General features: G+C 41.7%; 1 protein-coding gene across 11 annotated transcripts in view; it reads left to right on the plus strand.

Annotated features, from left to right (window-relative positions):
• kmt2ca (lysine (K)-specific methyltransferase 2Ca) overlaps positions 1 to 19,951 on the plus strand; it is a 487,395-nt gene that overhangs the window by 299,117 nt on the left and 168,327 nt on the right. For all 11 annotated transcript variants that reach the window (XM_072254064.1, XM_072254065.1, XM_072254063.1 and 8 more), the window contains 3 exons: positions 5,236 to 5,352; positions 19,054 to 19,155; positions 19,662 to 19,766. In XM_072254064.1, the coding sequence (XP_072110165.1) occupies positions 5,236 to 5,352; positions 19,054 to 19,155; positions 19,662 to 19,766 (324 nt within the window). The remainder of the gene's footprint in view (positions 1 to 5,235; positions 5,353 to 19,053; positions 19,156 to 19,661; positions 19,767 to 19,951) is intronic.

The following is a 19,951-nucleotide window of genomic DNA, read 5'->3' on the forward strand; positions in this document are numbered from 1 at the left end:
TATTTCTGATGGTACTTCAATATCGCTACTATTCTGGATTTTCATCTAGCACCAAGATGTTGCCGGAACCACAATGACATGTTGCAGGCTACTTACAAAACTTCTAAATATGCCTGTTCTGGATCACTCACTGCAATCGGTAGCCTGTAATTTTCCTTCAAGCAACGTACTTTTGAACTGTCTTAATGAGCTAGCGATTTCAGAATCTTTTGAAGGAGTCTGAGCTTAACTCACAAACATACAGGTATAGCACCTTTACGTCGACGAAGGTACATCACCATGGCCAGAAGAGAGGGAGGAGGGGAGAACTCCAAGCCAGATTCAAATACCTAGAAATTAAAGTTCCTCTCCCCAGCATAAATGTACAGTCACTGGAGAACAAGATTGGGGGAAGTCGATAGATTCTCGCATGGTTCCAGAGGACTGGACGATTGAAATGTCACTCCGCTATTTAAGAAGGGGGCAAGGAAGCAAAAAAGAAATTATAGAGCTGTTAGCTTGACATTGGTGGTTGGGAAGTTGTTGGAGTTGATTGTCAAAGATGAGGTTACAGAGTACCTGGACGCATATGACAAGATAGGCAGAACTCAGCATGGATTCCTTAAAGGAAAATCCTGCCTGACAAACCTATTACAGCTTTTTGAGGAAATTACAAGTAGGCTAGACAAGGGAGATGCAGTGGATGTTGTATATTTGGATTTTCAGAAGGCCTTTGACAGGGTGCCTTCTTATGGTTTTAGGACCTCCCTCTGCTAGACAAATCCCATGGCGTTACAGGGAAGATACTGGCATGGATAGAGGAATGGCTGACAGGCAGGAGGCAGCGAGTGGGAATAAAGGGGGCTTTTTCTGGTTGGCTGCCAGTGACTAGTGATGTTCCTCAGGCGTTAGTATTGGGACCACTACTTTTCACATTGTTTGTCAATGATTTGGATAATGAAATTGATGGCATTTTGGCAAAGGTTGTGGATGATACAAAGATAGGTGGAGGGGTAGGTAGTGCTGAGGAAGCAATGCGAATGCAGCAGGACTTGGACGAATTGGGAGAAAGGGTAAAATGACAAATGGAATACAGTGTTGGGAAATGTACAATAATGTATTTTGATAAAAAGTACAATAATGCAGACTGTTACCTGAATGGGTAGAAGGTTCATACATCAGAAGTGCGGAGGGACCTAGGAGTTCTCGTGCAAGACTCCCAGAAGGTTAATTTATAGGTTGAGTCTGTGGTAAAGAAGGCAAATGCAATGTTGGCATTTATTTCAAGGGGAATAGAATACAAAAGCAAGGAGATAATGTTGAACCGTTATAAGACACTGGTCAGGCTGCACTTGGAGTATTGCCAACAGTTTTGGGCCCCACATCTCGGAAAGGATGTGTTGTCATTGGAGAGAGTCCAGAGGAGGTTCATGAGAATGATTCCAAGAGCAAAGGGATTAACATATGAGTGTTTGGCAGCTTTAGGCCTATACTCACTGGAATTCAGAAAAATGTGTGGACATCTCATTGGGACATATTGAATATTGAAAGGACTAGATAAGGTGGGTGTGGAGAGGATGTTTCCTATAGTGGGGATATCCAGAACTAGAGGGCACAGCTTCAAAATTGAAAGGCGACCTCTGCTAGTATGCAGGTCAGCCTTGGGCAAGGTGTAGCACCTGCTTAGCCCCCCCGCCCCCTGGATCAGGATCGCATGAAGCCACGGGAGCAGGTGGTGGATGGTTGTATGAGCAGCTAGTGCAGATCATGTGGCCACTGATGACAGCAAACAATCTCTAAAGAGTTTTGATAATGGCTGGGGTCACCTGTCTTGTAAAGGCACTGCCCAGAAGTAAAAAAAATTGCCAAGGACAATCATGGTTAAGGGCCATGATCGCCCACATCATATGACAAGGCACATGATGATGATAAGTAGTAGGGTGGAAGGCAAGGCTCCAGGAACTTTGTATTTGTTTGTCCAGGAGGAAAGTGGAGGTGTGGAAATGCGCAAAATATGGTCAAGGGCTCTGCAAACAATGATAAGACTGACAGCAACTGTTCAGGAAGATGGAAAGGTGTTTTAGAGACACCCATGCAGGAAAACCGATCATGAGTTCATGCCCAGAGACCTTGTCAGAGTCAAGGTGGGAAGGAATATAATCAAGATAGTTGTGGGAGTTTGTGGTCTTACGGTAGATATTTGTTCTGAAATAAGAACACTTTTAGGTTGATACCTGATTTCTGAAGACATTAGGCTGAAGTATTGTTCATAAATGCTGTCTGGTCCCCATAGGAGTTCAGCAGTATCTGCTTTTATTGCACATTTTGTCTTAAGTGGTAGAAACGGCTCATGTGGGCATAACTAGTTACCTGTACAATGTAGCCAATGCGAACTTGTAAATGAAGTGCAAGTGATGCCACTAGCACATTATGTTTATATTGTATCAATTACAATTTCAGTGATTAGTCATTACTTCTATCTTCTGATCCATTTGTCAAAGTAATGTATTGCAGTCAAATATTTATTGAAGTAGCTTGAATCTCATACTTAAGAATCAGAATTAGGTTTATTATTGTTGATGTACCATATGTTGTGAAATTTGTTTTATGGTCACAGTACAGGAAAAACATACAATTACTGTAAGTTACAGTATGAAGTAAAATAAGTATTGCAAAAGAAGAATGGTAAGATAGTGTTCATGGGTTCATGGACCATTCCAGAAATATGGTGGTAGAGGGGAAGAAGCTGTTCCTAAAGCACCGAGTTTACATCTTCAGATTCCATTACCTCCTCCCTGATGGTAATAATAAGAGGACAGTACGTCACGGATGCTGAGGATCCTTTATGACAGATGTTTCCTTCTTGAGGCACCAACTCTTGAAGGTGTCCTTGCTGGTGGGGAGGATTGTGCCTGTGATGGAACTGTTTGAGTCTTTAAGCCTCTGCAGCCTCATTCAATCCCGTCTGTTGGAGCCACTATACCAGGTGTTGGTGCAGCCAGTCAGAATGTCCTCCATGGTACATCAGTAGAAATTAGATAGACATTCCCTCGAATTCCAAATGAAGTATAACCATTAGGTATACTTTGACTTAAGTTGTTCAAAGCTGTTCAAAAAATATATTATCTGCTTGAATGTTCTCTTTTGGAAAGTCAGATATACTTTGATGTTTGTTTCTCTGGATAGCTATCAACTACCTTCAGGTACTTACTCACTTTAGGCTGTATGCAACTGATTTTCCAAATATCTACGTAGCAAACTCATTCTTGGAGGAAAATAATGGAGTGGTAGTAGAAAAATATTTTTAATGGGTTTTAATTATATATTTTTACATTGCTCATCCCTCATACAACTATCAATCAAATCAAATCAATTTAATTGTCATTCAAACCATACATGGGTTCAGCCGAATGAGAGAGCGTTTCTCTGAGGCCAAGGTGCAAAAACAAACATTCAAAATGCAAGGATGGAAGAAAAGAACATAGTCACGTAAGAAAACAAACTTTTAGATCAAGTTCCTAAGCGAGAAGTCCTACAAATTGATGGTTCCTGGCAGTCCAGCAACCCACCAATCCACCTCTGAAGGGCAGCGCCAATGGGAGTGGCTACCCACGACCATGCTTGGATGCCACTCTACAACGCAAGCTCAAGGACTGAGTCCTAGAGCTAGCTACAAACGAGGTGACACTGCTGCCTCACCACCAAACAACTGAAGCATCAATCACTGCAGCAATCAATGTCCAACAGGGTCTTGAAATCATAAAAGAAATGTCCAAGGCAATCACTCACGGTTTCTCTGCATGCCGCCTTCACACCAATTCAAAGGCACCAACTGCAGTGTCTCTGAATAGCACACTGCAGCAGAGTCTCCACCCAGGTCAGCTCTTCCAAACCCAATTTAGCTTCTCCTCCATCCTGGTGGCCCTGCTCGGATTACCCAGCCTGATGGCCCAATTCGACCACCCTGACCCACTGGCCGGCTCTTGTAATGCTTCGGCCGGCTTCTGCAAACAATGTGCAGCTCACTGATGCAATGGATCTGCTAAACAGGTAGTTATTGGAGTAAAGAATAGTCTTATTATGTATAAAAACACATGTATCAAGGGAAAAAGCACCTACAGTTGTCCCCTAAGATGAGGGACCCTAAGATGCTGGTGTGTGTATACACGCTGCCATCTTGCGAGAAGCCCCATTGCCATCTTATTGGAAGTAAGATCATATGACTATAAAATGACTACTTCCCTTTTCATTAACTGATGCATCCCGCCTGGCTGTTGAGAATATAATGGACTTTTCTTGAAATTACTAACGTAAAAGATCATTCTTTGTTGGCATCTGCACAAGTTAATTTTTGATATAACATCCTAAAGTATGTAAGTATATAACAAATGAGCAAATGTGCCTTTGAATGTCGAGATGGAAGAAGTTGTGATTCTTTTGCCCATTACTGGTCTGGCTGAAGTTCAATACGGGTTGTTGCTTTCCTAACCAGCAGTTAAGCTGGTTTGTTGATAAAATTATCAGTTTGCAAGCTCAAATTGTAAAAGTATGTGAGATATTCAAGAGTGACTAAAGCTTAGAGAGCTATTTCTTCTCTTCCCTCAATTTATGCATTCATGCCCACCCTAAAAAGAATAAACTTACAGAATAGTAAAGAACTACTGTTCACCAGTATAAACGTGGGCATTGGCAGCATTGTCTTTCAATCAGACTCAGTAACACAGCCAGTGGAGTAGTGCTTATCCTGAAAATCATATGAACACAGTCGTCTGTTTTGGGAATAACCTAAAGAGCACATTTTCTTCCCTTGAATGCAGTTCCCAGACTCCTCCACTTTTGTAAACACACACTTTGAGGAACTTGTTAATATTTAAGTTTGCAAGCATAGCCCATTAAAAAGAGCTAAGATTGATTCAAGAGTCACAAATGCAAACAGCAAATGTTTGTGAAAAAATCATTTATTTCAGCAACTATAAGGCTTGATTTCTCTACCATTACTATTTTCCATCGATCCTTTAAAAACATTAACTTCAAAGAAGTTTATGGTAATACTAAAGGTAAACAAAACTAATTTTAATTGTTGACAAAGTTGCATAAACATCGATTATTGACATTTCATTGACAATTTTATTGACAATTCATTTCTAGTAGTGGGAAAGGCAAAGTAAGTTGTCAAAGTACTAATATTTGTCCTGCAAAGTGTTGCAGATGTACTGTATTCAAATCAGGACTCTTCTGAAGTGTTATTTTCAATAGGGTCGTGGTGCTGGCTTTCCTGGGAAAAAGAGGCCACGTGGTGGAGGGCATCCTGGTCGGGGAGTTAGAGGCAGATCTAAACTGAAAAATGGCATGGGTGCTGTTATAACACCAGGAGTAAGTATTTATGTTATTTCTATATCTGAATTTAAATATATTTTATTTTCTTTTATCTGTATTGCTTTCCAGAGAACCTGACAGTTGATTATTGGTGGTATCAGTTACTTGCCAAATTGAACAAAGAAACACCTGTACCTTTGTTTAAGTAGGGAAATAAGGATAGTCCCAGAAACTATAGGCCAGTAAGACTCACTTCAGTAGCAGGGATGCTTTTCCAGAGAATTCTTAAGGATAGGGCTTGCGTACACTTGGAAATATGTGGCCTGGTTAAGGGCAGTCAGCATGGCTTTGTGTGGGACAGGGTTGTCTTACAAAGTTGATTGAGTTTTTGTGGTGGTGACAAAGGTGATTGATAGGACAGTGGATATTGCCTACATGGACTTCAGTAAGACATTTGACAAAGTCACTCATGATCGGCTAACACAGAATATTAAGATACATTGGATGCATCTAACTTGGTAGTTTAGATTCAGAATTGTCTTGCTCAGAGAAGGTGGGACATACTCACAGAACAGTGTTACTCTGACTGAAGGTCTGTGACGACCGGTGTTCCACAGTGATCAGGGTTATATTAATAACTTCAATGAAAACATAGTCAGGTGGGTTAGCGTATTTGCAGACAGCACAAAAATTGGCAGATGGAGTTTTAGCTGAACAAACGTGAAGTGTTGCATGTTGGGAGGTCAGCAATAAGGGTAAAGGGTACAGTTAATGGCAGGACCCTTAATAACTTTGTGCAGAGGGATTTTGAGCTTCAAGTTCAAAGCTTCCTGAAAGTGGCCACACAAGGGTGGTAAAGAAGGCATGTGGCATACTTCATTGGGCGTGACATTAATTACAACTTTGATTAGGCTAGCCTTACAGAATTGTTGTGATTGCCCCACTCTTGGAAAGTTATGGAGGCTTTGGAAAGGGTGGAGAATATGCTGCTTGAACTAGAGGGTATGAGCAAAAGAAGAGGTTGTTTTCTCTGGAGCATGAAAGGCTCAGGGGAGACCTGTTAGAAGTTTATCAAATTCTGAGAGACATTGATAGATTAGATAGGCAGAATCTTTTTTCCCATGGCAGAAATGCCATGTTTTTTTATATAGAGAGAGTAGTGGATGTCTGGAGCAGGCCACTGGGATAGTGGTGGAAGCAGATATGATAGAGGCATTGAAGTGACTTAGATATTTGGCATGTTCAGCATAGACAATGTGTGCTGAAATTATTATTGTGTGTTCTACAGGTTCCTCTGTTTAAAATGTATTGCATTTGACAAGTTGAATGTGTGCTGTATTACACTTTTTACAACATTTATGCTCGAGTTGCTTGATTTTGGTGTTATCACATGACTTTGATCTGCTCAATATTTTCAGAATACAGATTAAGGTGACATTTTCCCAGCATGTAGATGGGAGAAGAGAAAGCCAGTTCACTTTAAAAAAATACATGCTTTACAAATGGATAGGTGGTTTCAGAATTGGCCATCGTATTGACTTAGTTACATCAACTAGCATGAAGAACTAAAATTAGGAAAAAAGATGGACCTTTAGACATTGCAGGTTATTTAGCTTGGTCAGCTAGGAAAAGACTGTAGCCGCTGGTGTCTTATGCCATGCATGACATGATTATACTCACAAAAACACAGATTTCAGCTAGTAATTCTAACACCATCTTCCCCACCCCCCGGTCTCTTCTGCAGCATTGTCATTGATCCATCCTTTTGAGAATAATCACTGACATATCTCATGACAAGACCATCTCCTGATCCTAGAAAGGCAATTCCATCTGCAAAGTGCAAATATTTTCTGAAAAGAGAACTAACAATTGGGATTATTTTCATTTCAGTACCATCCTTCTTTGTTCTCAGAGGTTAAACAATTCTTTTCAAAGCAGTTTCTTGCTTGAAGAACTTGAGGCAATCCTGATCAGTTTTGTTCATCTCTTCTGAAATTGTGCTGAATATGTATATTTACTTGAACTATGCTTTCAGAGCTTTGTAGAGCTTTCTACGTACAACACAAGATCTTAAGATGTGAATATATGGATGTCTAGCCCTATACATTTCTATCCACCATCAGGAAGGCTTTGGGGTTCTCCGTTTCTTTGTGGAAACAGATCTAATCAGTTCCTCACCACCAACACCACTCTTTGTCTGGCAGAGCTTGTGCTACTCTCCTTTGGTTCCTCCTACTCCCTGCAAACCAAAGATGTAGCCATGAGCACACACATGGCCTCCAGTTATGCCTACCCTTTCATGAACTGCATGCAGCAGTCCAAGTTCCAAGCATACTCCAACACTATTTTCTAGCATCTAACACCCTCAAATTCAATCGATCCATCTTCTAATAACTCTTCTCCCTTAATCTCTCTGTATGCATCTCAGAAGACACATTACCCACTGCTTCCCATAGCTACCTTGACTACACCTCCTCCCACTCTGTCACTTGCAAGGACTTCATTGCCCTTTTTCAGGTTTTTTTTGTCTCTGCTGCGTCTGTTCTTAAGATGAGGCCTGCCATCCAGGAAATCAGAGACATTCTCTTTTTTTTTCTCCCAGAAAGCACCCTCATTGCAATTGATAGAGACCTCTACTTCCTGCAGTTTGGCACGTACTCACTTCCTCCCCCAAGCTAGCACTCCACCAGACAATGCATCCAGCATATTCTTTGCAACTTTTACCAGCTACAGCAAGGTCTCACTACTAGGCACTTCTTCCCCAACCCCTACCCCTTTCTGTTTTCCAGAGATTACTCACTCTAATTGCTCGTCCCTCCTCACGCATCTCCCTCCTTGGGTACTTCCTCATTAATGACCCTAATGGGTAACACTTGACCCTATACCACCTCCCTCACCACCACTAGTAAACTCCAAATACTGAAGGGAGCTTCCTTTTATACTTGGGAGTAATTATGGTCACTGCCTTTGCATGACTAATAATTATCCTAACATCACTCACTAACTTTAACTCACTGATGGTGTTACAATAAGCAAGAAGACCTTTGCCTTTTTCTACCTTGCATATGTTTTTAGCACACTGTTGCTCTTTGTTACATGTCTTTGGGGCAGTAAGTGAAATATTGCAAAATTCGATTGAAAATGCATACAGTGTGCCAGTCCCGGGAATTACCTCACTTCAAATACGTTCTGGGTTTCAGAGTCTCTGATTTGTGCCTCACTTTATAGTCTGAAAAGTATGTCCATCCATGTGTGAGCTAAGATGAACTGCTTCAATGCTGTATCTCTTCAGTTACATACTGTCGCAGTTGCTCAGCAATCACCTGCAAGAATTTGAGCATCCTCATCTATGTAGTTAGCAGTCACAACATTATTTGATAATGCAAGGTATTCCTAGAAGATGAGGGACAATTTAATACCATTATTGAAGTTTTTTGTGAGTAATATATTGATGATTAAATATTGTTGGCTCCCTGATCAGTACTTAGCTGCCAGACAAATCCAATTTTATACTCCATACAGCTCAGCAAAAAGTATTTCTCTTGTTATATTCACCACTGACCTCTGCAATCTTATTATTATCACAAAAACTGATTTATCTGTCCATGGAGTCATCACAATCTGCATAGCCTAATCACAGTGATTCTTTTCTACCTTGGATTTTAATGCATAAGGGTCTTGTTGTTTTTAATAAACAGGTTTCACACCTGGTTCATGAAGATATGTAACTCATCTACAGATATTTTAAAAATCTGTTAATTTTATTGTGTTAATATTGTTTTACGTGTTGTGTGTGATATATGTATTGTGTTTTGCACCCTGCTCCCAGAGAAACATTGTTTCATTTTGTTGTATACATGTGTACTGTCGAATGATAATAAACTTCAACTTGAACTTATACTTTATAGGCCTTGCAATCATCTCAAGTACTGTTGAACGTGGGTTTGTACTTATTCAGGATTATGTCCAGACTTTGCAATAGCCAAGCTAAATACATTGTCCCATACATTGTTTCATTTGCAATATCCATTCCTTTCTCATCAAGGGTGGTCTGTTATGATGCTTTGCTATTGCATTAGCTGTTATCCTGTATATTGCCAAGTGGTCCATTTGTCCTGAACTTCTGAAAGATCTTCAGTTGGATTGTATTTTTCCTTGGAGGCACGCTGCTGAAATTTTATGAATATTCCAACTCGTAATATGTAAACACCAATCTTCATCTGAATCTTTATTGGTGATCGAACTTGTGTCTTGAAATTCTAATTTGCCATTTTTCCATTTTGCTCTATGCTACTTTATCCTTCATTGTTGTCAATTCCATGCAAGAAGTCCAATGTATTCATTTGGCCTTGCCTTCTTTCTGAAATGTATCTTGAAGCAAGATGCAATTTAACCTTTCTATTGTGAATCTGTTTTGTTGTTTTGGGTGGTTTCCATTGGATCTCCCATATGTGATTCATCAAGTGGTATTCAAGCTTGTCTGCTAGTTTGTAATGGGCAGAGTTCTTGCATTTAATAAGTTATCTCCACTGATGTTTATTTTTGACAGTCAAAATCAAGCAAAGACATGCCACATAACTTAGATTAAATCTTTTTATCTGTCAATCCATTTAGTAGTTAATCTCTTCAAGGTTTGCTTTAAAAAACACCAAAGTTTCAAATTAATGAACATTTCTTCAGTGCCATGGTAGAATTCTTTTGATTTCATGTCTCTACCTCATTTGTAAATAGAGGCATCCATTGACCATAAGACATAGGAACAGAATTAGACCATTTGGCCCATTGAGTTTTCGCTGCCATTCCATCATGACTGATTTATTATCTCTCTCAACCCCATTCTCCTGCCTTCTTCCTGTAACCTTTGACAGCCTTATTAATCAAGAACCTATCAACCTCTGCCTGAAGTATACCCAATGAGTTGGACAGTGCACAGATTCATCACCCTCTGGCTAAAGAAACATCTCCTTATCTCTATTCAAAATGGACATCCCTCAATTCTGAGGCTGTGCTCTCTGGTCCCAGACAACGCCCACCCCCCATAAGTAGCATCCTTTCCATAGCCACTTTATCCAGACCTTTCAATATTGGATAGGTTGCAATGAAATCGGCCCCCTCCCCCATTCTTCTAAATCTCAGAAAGTACTGGCCCAGAGCTTTCTAATGCTTTTCTTGTGTTAACCATTTCATTCCTGGGATCATATCTCTCCAGACTACTGCCACTTTGTCGTGGTGGAGAGGTTTGTGCAATCCTGAGACCGATGCCATCTGGAACTTAGCTCCTGGTAGGATCACCCATGCCGGTAAGTTCAAGGGGAGGATCGAGACGAAGTGCAGTCCAACCAAGACCTCAACAGCAGAGCAGGCGGAAGGTGGTGGTAAATTAGAATCTCCAGAATCTCAGAACTATGAGGTCCACCACAACGGCTGCGAAGGCAGAGGAAGGCTGTAGCAGAAGAAGGCCCCTAATTGTCTTGGTCTCCTTACCATTGGATTCTGGCCCTTTCTCTGTTAAAGATCATGTGGTGGCTGCTTGTGCATCAGTCTCCCCATGATAAAAGACTTCATGCACAGGCATTTCTCCTGGTTTGGTAATCCAATCGACCCGTGGCAATCAGGAAGTGATAACAGGAGCAGGGCAGTGAAACCTGGGAGCTCCCAGCCTCAACCTGGCACACAGGTGGTGGGTGTTAGATACTGTCATCTTGATCTTGGGCTGAGGCAGATAGAGCTTTTTGGCAGCTGCACCCATGACTGAGCAGCCCTATTCAGGACCTGCTCTGTGGGGAAGGGTGATTAAAGGTGCCCTAAAAATAGCCTGCCTCCTCACTCCAGTGGAGTGCCCTTACTCTCCAAGCATGCTGAGCATGACCTAACCATCATAAGCACTCTGTTCTGCCAGAAAAATAAGGTGAAAACTTCATGGATGCATCCCTGTTCGAAGACTTGGCATCTTATAGATGATGTCATTGTTCGGGGAGGGATCGCAGAGAATACAAGTGCTGTGATCAGTGCTGGTGATGGCTGGACAGACCATTGGTTTATTCACTCAGAAATGACCATCAAAATCATGCGGAACAGTAGAGTGCAAAAGAAGCTGAGCTTGTCCCAGGTTCAATATCGAGAGCCTAAAAGACACAGTGAAGGTACAACATTTCTAGCTGACTTCCTGAAAGACCTCCAGTGCAGTATCCGGAGGCTGTTGAAGCACATGAGACCACACTGAAGACCACCATCCTTGATACTTGTAAAAACATCATTGGATACCAGACCAGGCAAAGCAAAGATTGGTTTGATGAAAATGACAATGAAATAGAAGAACTAATCAACAACAAAAGGAAAGCTTTCTGTGCCTGGCAGTAGGCCATCAACTGCAAGGCAAAAAGAGAAGTTCACTCAAAAGCCAAGGCCATAGCCCAGCATAGAGTAAGGGAAATAAAGAATCAGCGGTGGTCTGAGAGGGCTCAAGAAATACAGCAGCTTACTGACTCTGGTGATGTCAGTGGTTTCTTTATTGCCACCAAGGCAGTGTATGGCCCAAACCATCATGACCTTAAACCCCCTTCACTCTGAAGATGGACAAAGGATCCTAAAGGACAATGATGCCATCAATTCTCAGTGGAAGGAACACTTTCAGGAGCTACTTAATCATAACACCACTGTTGACATTGAAGTAATCAGCACCCACAGCGACCCACGAAGGAGGACATGAGTAAGCCTCCGAGTATCAAAGAGGTGCAGACAACTTGCACGACATTGAGGAACAGCAAGGTCACTGGCTGTGATGGAATTCTAACAGAGATCCTCAAGGAAAGTGGCACAGAGCTCTTAAATCATATTCAAGACCTGCTTTTCAAGATTTGGGACCGGGAGAAGATTCCAGCTGAACTCAGGGATTCCCTGATTGTCACACTCTTCAGAAAGGGAACTGCAGAAACCAGAGATAAAAAAGCAATCACATAAAACTTGGGTGAGTACCTTTGCTGGTGTAGATCTCCTGCCTGAGTCTCAGTGTGATTTCTGTCCAGCTAGAGGAACATCTGAATGAGGTTTACAGCACATCATTGCAGAAGAAAGCCTGGGAGCAAAATCTCCTATTTTATATTACCTTCATAGACCCTACAAAAGCATTTGACTCTGTAAATCATCCTGCCCTTTGGCAGGTACTGTCCAAAATCAGGTGCCTGGAGAAATACCTCAAGGTCCTGCAGCTCTTACACAATGATGTGAGTGCAACAGTCATCAGCAACAGTGGCTCTGAAATAACATCTTTTAAAGTTGAGACCAGGGTCAAAAAGGGGGCGTTATTGTCCCAACTCCATTTGCTGCTTTCATTGCAACTATTCTTCACCTCACAGGCCAAGACTGCTCACAAGGAGCCCAGATTCTCTATAGCACATTTGGAGGTGGGGGGGGGGGGGGGAGTGCTCTTTAACCTTAACAGATTGAAGGCAAAGAGCAAGGTGTCAACTACTTGCATCATGGAGTTCCAATATGCAGATGACAATGCCATCGTAGCTCACTTTGAGGAGGATCTGCAGTGCATAATGGATGCTTTTGCCAGAGCATACAAGCTCCTAGGACTTGATCTAAATGTAAAGAAAATCCAAATCCTGCACCAACATGCTCCAGATCAACCAGCCAAGTTGACAACATCCATCTGATCCAACATTCAAACTGATCATTTCTTATATCTTGGCAGCCTTCTTTCTTCAAGAGCCTCCAGAGCCAACATTGACCTTGAAATGAATTGCAGAATAGGCTGTGTGAGTGGAACTTTGCCCAGGCTGAGAAAGGGGATTTTTGAAGATCGGTATATCAAGACCAACACTATGCTTCTGGTCTATAAAGCTATATTCCTCCCCTCCTTGAAGATTCTAAGAGTTAGCTGGAAAAACAGGCATACTAACTCCAGTGTCCTGGAGAAAGCTAACATATTAACTCCACAGCCACAATGTGACTCAATACCAATTGCATTGGGTTGGTCACATCATCCTGACTCCAGCTCCCTAAACAACTCCTGTTCAGCCAACTCAAGGATACAAAGCACACTCGTGGAGGGCAGAAAGAGCAGTTCAAGGACAATATCAAGACCCACCTGATGAAATGCCGCATCACCCTGAATGGATGGGAGAAATTAGCACAGGATAGGAAAAGCTGGAGAAGGACTGTCTATGAGGTGGCTGCACAGCTCGAAGAATACCTCCACTGTGCTGCAGAGACTAAGCGGTTTCAATGTAAGGAGAGACTGGTAAAGGCCCAACCAGCTACGTTTACCACCACTTCAATGACCTATACCTGCCCAACACTGCAATAGGACTTGTGGATTATGGATCGGCCCCTTGAGTCATCTCAAGACCCACAAGTGACCAGATCAACCACTAGGAGATGAATAATACTTGACTACGAGTGATCGCTAATGATGAGCATCATTTTCATGAACCTCCTTTGGACCCTTTCCAATGCCAGCACATCTTTCCTCAGATAAGGAGACTAAAACTGCTCACAATACTCCCAACACTGGTCAGACCAATGCCTTATAAAGTCTCAGCATTACATCCTTCTTTTGTATTCTAAAATCGTCCATACTTCTTTATTCCTTGTGTTAAAGTGCATGACCATGCACTTCCCTACACTATATTCCATCTGCAACTTTGCCCATTTTCCCAATCCAAATCCCTTTGCAAACATCCTGCTTCCTCAGCTCTACCTGCCCCTCTACCTATCTTCCTATCATCTACAAACTTGGTCAGAAAGCCATCAGTTGGCTTATCCAAATCATTGACATACAACGTGAATATACAACAGTGACTTCCATGGCACACAACTGGTCACCGGCAGCCAACTGGAGAAAGTCCCCTTTATCCCACTGTTTCCCTCGTGCAGTCAGCTAATCTTCTATCCATGCTAGTATCTTGTTAAGCAGCCCCATGTGTGGCACCTTGTCAAAGGCCTTCTGAAAGTCTAAGTAAACATCATCCACTGACTCTCCTTTGTCTGCTGTTATTTCCTCAAAGAATTCCAACATATTTGTCAGGCAAGATTTCCCCTTTAAAAAAACCATATTAACTTTGGCCTATTTTATCATGTGTCTCCAAGTACCCCAAACCTCATGATTAACAAATAGACTCCAACATCTTCCCAACCACTGAAATCAGGGTAAATGGTCCATCTGGTCCAGGTGACAGATCTACCTTCATACTTCTCATTTTCCCAAGCACCTTCTCCTTAGTAATAGCAATAATAGCAACTACACTCACTTCTGCCCCTTGACACTCTCGCATTTCTAGCATTATGCTTTTCTTCCACAGTGAAAACAGATGCAAAATACTTAAGTTCTTCTGCCATTTCTTTGTCCTCCATTACTAACTGTCATTTTTCAGTGGTCCAATATCCACTCCAGTCTTCTTTTCACTGTTTATATACCTGAAGAACTTTTTATATCTTCTTTTATGTTACTGGCTGGCTCACCTTCATATTTCATCTTTTCTCTCTTTATGGCTTTTTTTAGTTGCCTTGTTTTTTGAAAGTTTCCCAATCCTTTACCTTTCCACTAATTTTTGCAATATTATATGCCCTCTCTTTTGATTTTATGCTGTCTTTGACTTCCCTTGTCAGCCACAGTTACTTCATTATCCCTTTGAAATACTTACAGTGGCATGCAGAAGTTTGGGCAGCCCTGGTCAAAATTTCTGTTACTGTGAATAGTTAAGTGAGCAGAAGATGAACTGATCTTCAAGAGTCATAAAGTTAAAGATGAAACATTCTTTTCAACATTTTAAGCAAGATTAGTGTATTATTTTTGTTTTGTACAATTTTAGAGTGGAAAAAAAAAACAAAGGAGCACCATGTAAAAGTTTGGGCACCCCAAGATCTTAATTAGCTTGTTAGGGCAATGGCTTGTTCACAGTCATTATTAGGAAAGGCCAGGTGATGCAAATTTCAAAGCTTTATAAATACCCTGACTCCTCAAACCTTGTCCCAACAATCAGCAGCCATGGGCTCCTGTAAGCAGCTGCCTAGCACTCTGAAAATTAAAATAAATCATGCCCACAAAGCAGGAGAAGGCTATAAGAAGATAGCAAAGCGTTTTCAGGTAGCCGTTTCCTCAGTTCATAATGTAATTAAGACATGGCAGTAAACAGGAACGGTGGAGGTCAATTTGAGGTCTGGAAGACCAAGAAAACTTTCCAAGAGAACTGCTTGCAGGATTGTTAGAAAGGCAAATCAAAACCCCCGTTTGACTGCAAAAGACCTTCAGGAAGATTTAGCAGACTCTGGAGTGGTGGTGCACTGCTCTACTGTGCAGTGATACCTGCACAAATATGACCTTCATGGAAGAGTCATCAGAAAAAAAACCTTTCCTGTGTCCTCACCACAAAATTCAGCGTCAGAAGTTTGCAAAGGAACACCTAAACAAGCCTGATGCATTTGGAAACAAGTTCTGTGGACTGAAAAATAGAACTTATTGGCTGCAATGAGCAAAGGTATGTTTGGAGAAAAAAGGGTGCAGAATTTCATGAAAAGAACACCTCTCCAACTGTGAAGCACAGGAATGGATCGATTATGCTTTGGGCTTGTGTTGCAGCCAGTGGCACGGGGAACATTGCAGTGGTAGAGGGAAGAATGAATTCAATTAAATACCAGCAAATTCTGGAAGCAAACATCACACTGTCTGTTTAAAAAAAAAAGCTGAAGATGAAAAGAGGAAGGCTTCTACAACAGGATAATGATCCTAAACACACCTCAAAATCCACAATGGACTACCTCAAGAGGCACAAGCTGGAGGTTTTGCCATGGCCTTCACAGTCCCTCAACCTAAACATCATCAAAAGAGCAGTGTATGCAAGACAGCCCAAGAGTCTCTCTGAACTGGAAGGCTTTTGCAAGGAAGAATGGGTGAAAATCCCCCAAACAAGAATTAAAAACTCTTAGCAACACACATCAAAGTTGCTGGTGAACGCTGCAGGCCAGGCAGCATCTCTAGGAAGAGGTACAGTCGACGTTTTAGGTCGAGACCCTTCGTCAGGACTAACTGAAGGAAGAGCTAGTAAGAGATTAAAAACTCTTAGCTGGCTACAGAAAGCGTTTACAAGCTGTGATACTTGCCAAAGGGAGTATTACTAAGTACTGACCATGCAGGGTGCTCAAACTTTTGCTTCATGCCCTTTTACTTTTTTGTTATTTTGAAACTGTAAAAGATGGAAATAAAGTAATCTTGCTTAAAATATTAAAGAAATGTGTCATCTTTAACTTTATGCCTTTTGGAAATCAGGTCATCTTTTATTTGCTTAGCTATTCACAGTAACAGAAATTTTGACCAGGGGTGCCCAAACTTTTGCATGCCATTGTATCTTTGGGATGTATCTTTCCTGCGCCTTCCAAACTTTCCCCATAAGCACCAGCTGTTGTTCTGCCATCATCCCTGCTCGTGTCCTCATCCAGTCATGCCTCTGTAATTCCCTTTACTTCACTGTAATACTGATACATTTGATTTTATCTTCCCCCTCTCAAACTGCAGAGTGAATTCTATCATATTACGATTGCTACCTCCTAAGGGTTCCTTTACCTGAAACTTCCTAATCAAATCAGGGTCATTACATAACACCCAATTTAGAATAGATGATCCCCTAGTCAGTGGGCTCAACCACAAGCTGCTCTACAGATTCCTTTTCTTGGGATCCAGTACCAACTGGATTTTTCCAATTTACCTGCATATTGAAATCCCCCATGATAACAGCAGTGCACACAAAAAGGCTGGAGGAACTCAGCAGGTCAGGCAGCATCTATGGAAAAGAGTAAACAGTTGACACTTTGGGCTGAGACCCTTCTTCAGGACTCTTTTCCCTTTTTACATGCCTTTTTCTATCCTGTTGTAATTTGTAGTTATCCTGGTAACTGTTCAGAAGCCTGTATATGACTCCCATAGGGGTTTTTCTCCTTTACAGTTTCTTGGACCAGATTCTGCGTCCAGCACATAATTTTCCAAAACGTTCACCACCTCCAACGGGATCCCACCACCACCTGGCACCTATCCTTGCAAGCGGAACAAGTGCTACACCTGCCCCAATACCTCCCCCCTCAATACCATTCAGGGCTCTAAACAATCCTTCCAGGTGAGGGAACACTTCACCTTTGAGTCTATTGGGGGTCATATACTGTGTTCGGTGCTGCTGTTGTGGCCTCCTGTGTATTGGTGAAACCCAACGTAGATTGGGAGACCGCTTCGCCGAGCGTCTATGTTCCGGCCACCAGAAAATGCGGGATCTCCCAGTGGCCACCCATTTTAATTCCACTTCCCATTCCCATTCCGATATGTCCACCCATGGCCTCCTCCACTGTCGTGATGAGGCCACACTTACTTGGAGGAATGACACATTATATTCTGTTTGGGTAGCCTCCAACCTGATAGCATGAACATCGATTTCTCAAACTTCAGGTAATGCCCCCCCCCCACCACCATTTCCCATCCTCTTTTCCCCCTCTTACCTCATCTTGCCTGCCCATCGGGGCTCCTCCCCCCTTTTCTTTCTTCCATGGCCTTCTCTCTCTTTCACCAATCAACTTCCTAGCTCTTTACTTCATCCTTCTCTCTCCAGGTTTCACCTATCACCTTGTGTTTCTCTCTCTTCTCCCCCCACCTTTTAAATCTACTCCTCCTCCTTTCTCTCCAGAAGGTTTTCGACCTGAAATGTCAGCTGCAATCTTTTCCTAAATGCTGAGCTCCAGCATTTTGTGTGTGTTGCTCGGATTTCCAGCATTTGCAGATTTTCTCTGTTTGTGAACATACCACTACCTCCAGACTCATTCTCAGTGCATTAGCCAAGTACAAACAAGAAGAAAAAATTGCTCAAAATATTCTTTCTTACTTAGGACCTGTGCCTGTGATTTTCCAAGCCTGCTCCTGCCTTAGCCTGTTTAGCTAAAGCTGGACCACTCTAAGACTGGCCTACTCATACAATGGCCACTCTGATTACACCTCCTTTCTTTTTATTGGCCCTACGCTGATTTCAGCCTGCTGAAAGAAAGCTGAAAGCTCCCAATCTCTTTTTTCTTTAAATTTCTGCTGCGTCATCCATGAATGACCTCTCAAGCTGATTGGGCAGTTAAGTATATTGGTCAGGGTGTTGTACATCTCTACACCAAGTTCTGTTGAAAGAATTGCCTAGAACATAGAACAGTCCAGCACAGGATCAAGCACTTTAACCTATGATATGTATGTCAACCACAACAAATCCCATTTGCCTGCATAGTGTCCATATCCCTGCCTATTTGGGTGCCTGTCTTAATGCCTACTTATTGCTATCATATCTGCTTCCACCACTTCCCATGGCACCATGTTCCAAGCATCTCCCACTCTGTTTCCAAAAAAAAACTTCTCTGATATTCCATCTTTAAACTTTACAACCTCTCCCCCACTGTGCTCATGTGAAAATTACGCCCTTTAGTATTTGACATTCCCGCCCTGGGTGAAAGATCCTGACTTACTACCCCATGTATACCTCTCACTTTCGTGAATCGTCTTGAGTCTTTGAGTGTTTCCTGCATATATATTCTCCATCAAGTCATTATATGAGGTAAGGAACTCCAAATCCTCATTTGAAAGTTCCCAGCTTTCTAGTGTAGAAAAGCTAAGTCGTCAGCATGAAACGACTAACATTAAGGTCTCTACCAGCTGATCACCTGGAGATGTATTTCAACAAAGAGTGAAAAGGTTTTTGGAGAAGGTGACTGATGGAAGTTGTGCTCTTTTCATAATAGGCTGGTGCCACGGAAATGATGGTAAATAAGGATGAAGATGAAAACTCTATGCACAACACAGTTGTTTTGTTCTCCACCAGTGACAAATTTACCTTAAAGCAGGTAAGAGATATTTGATAATCAGGAAACTATTCATGTAGTAGTGTCGCAGAACGAGTTGTAACCCAGTGAATCCAGCCTTTCTTTCTTTCTTTTTTTTTTTGCAGCATATTTTGCTAGAGTACACTTGGTAAGAGGCAGGAAATAGAATTTGTAGTTGAGTTGCGCAAGGGATCAGATATTGAACTCAGCTGTCTCTTTGGAAATGTGACAGAAATTTTAGTCCAAGTATTTGTTTTTGAAGTTTTTGTAAACTGGAGAGACTGACAGCATATTAACAGGTCACTTGTGATTTTTTTTAAAATTCACCTTCCATATTTACCTACATGATTACTGTCTAATTTATTTCGGGGCATCCAGAACCTACACATAAATGCCATTTCTTGTCAATCACATAATTAAAGGTGTTAACAATAATACAAGTTTGACCAATATTTTTGCTTTCCATGAGCATGAAATTCACATTTTAATTTGATCGAAGAAATAATATTGTTTTAATATAATTTCAGGATATGTGTGTTGTTTGCGGGAGTTTTGGGAAAGGCCCGGAAGGACGACTGCTTGTTTGTTCTCAGTGTGGCCAGTGTTACCATCCTTACTGCGTCAGTATTAAGGTAAGAGGTGTTTATAACCCATATCTCTCTAAACCAGGGGTTCCTAACCTGGGGTCCACAGACCCTTTGCTTAATGGTGCTGGTCTATGGCATAAAAAAGATTGGGACCCCTGTTCTAAACTCTACCTGTGCATGGACATGTTAAATGTTTTATTTACTCAAGCACCTTGTTCTGTAATCCCACC

This window comes from Mobula birostris, chromosome 3 (assembly GCF_030028105.1).
Source record: "Mobula birostris isolate sMobBir1 chromosome 3, sMobBir1.hap1, whole genome shotgun sequence".
Lineage (NCBI taxonomy): Eukaryota > Metazoa > Chordata > Chondrichthyes > Myliobatiformes > Myliobatidae > Mobula > Mobula birostris.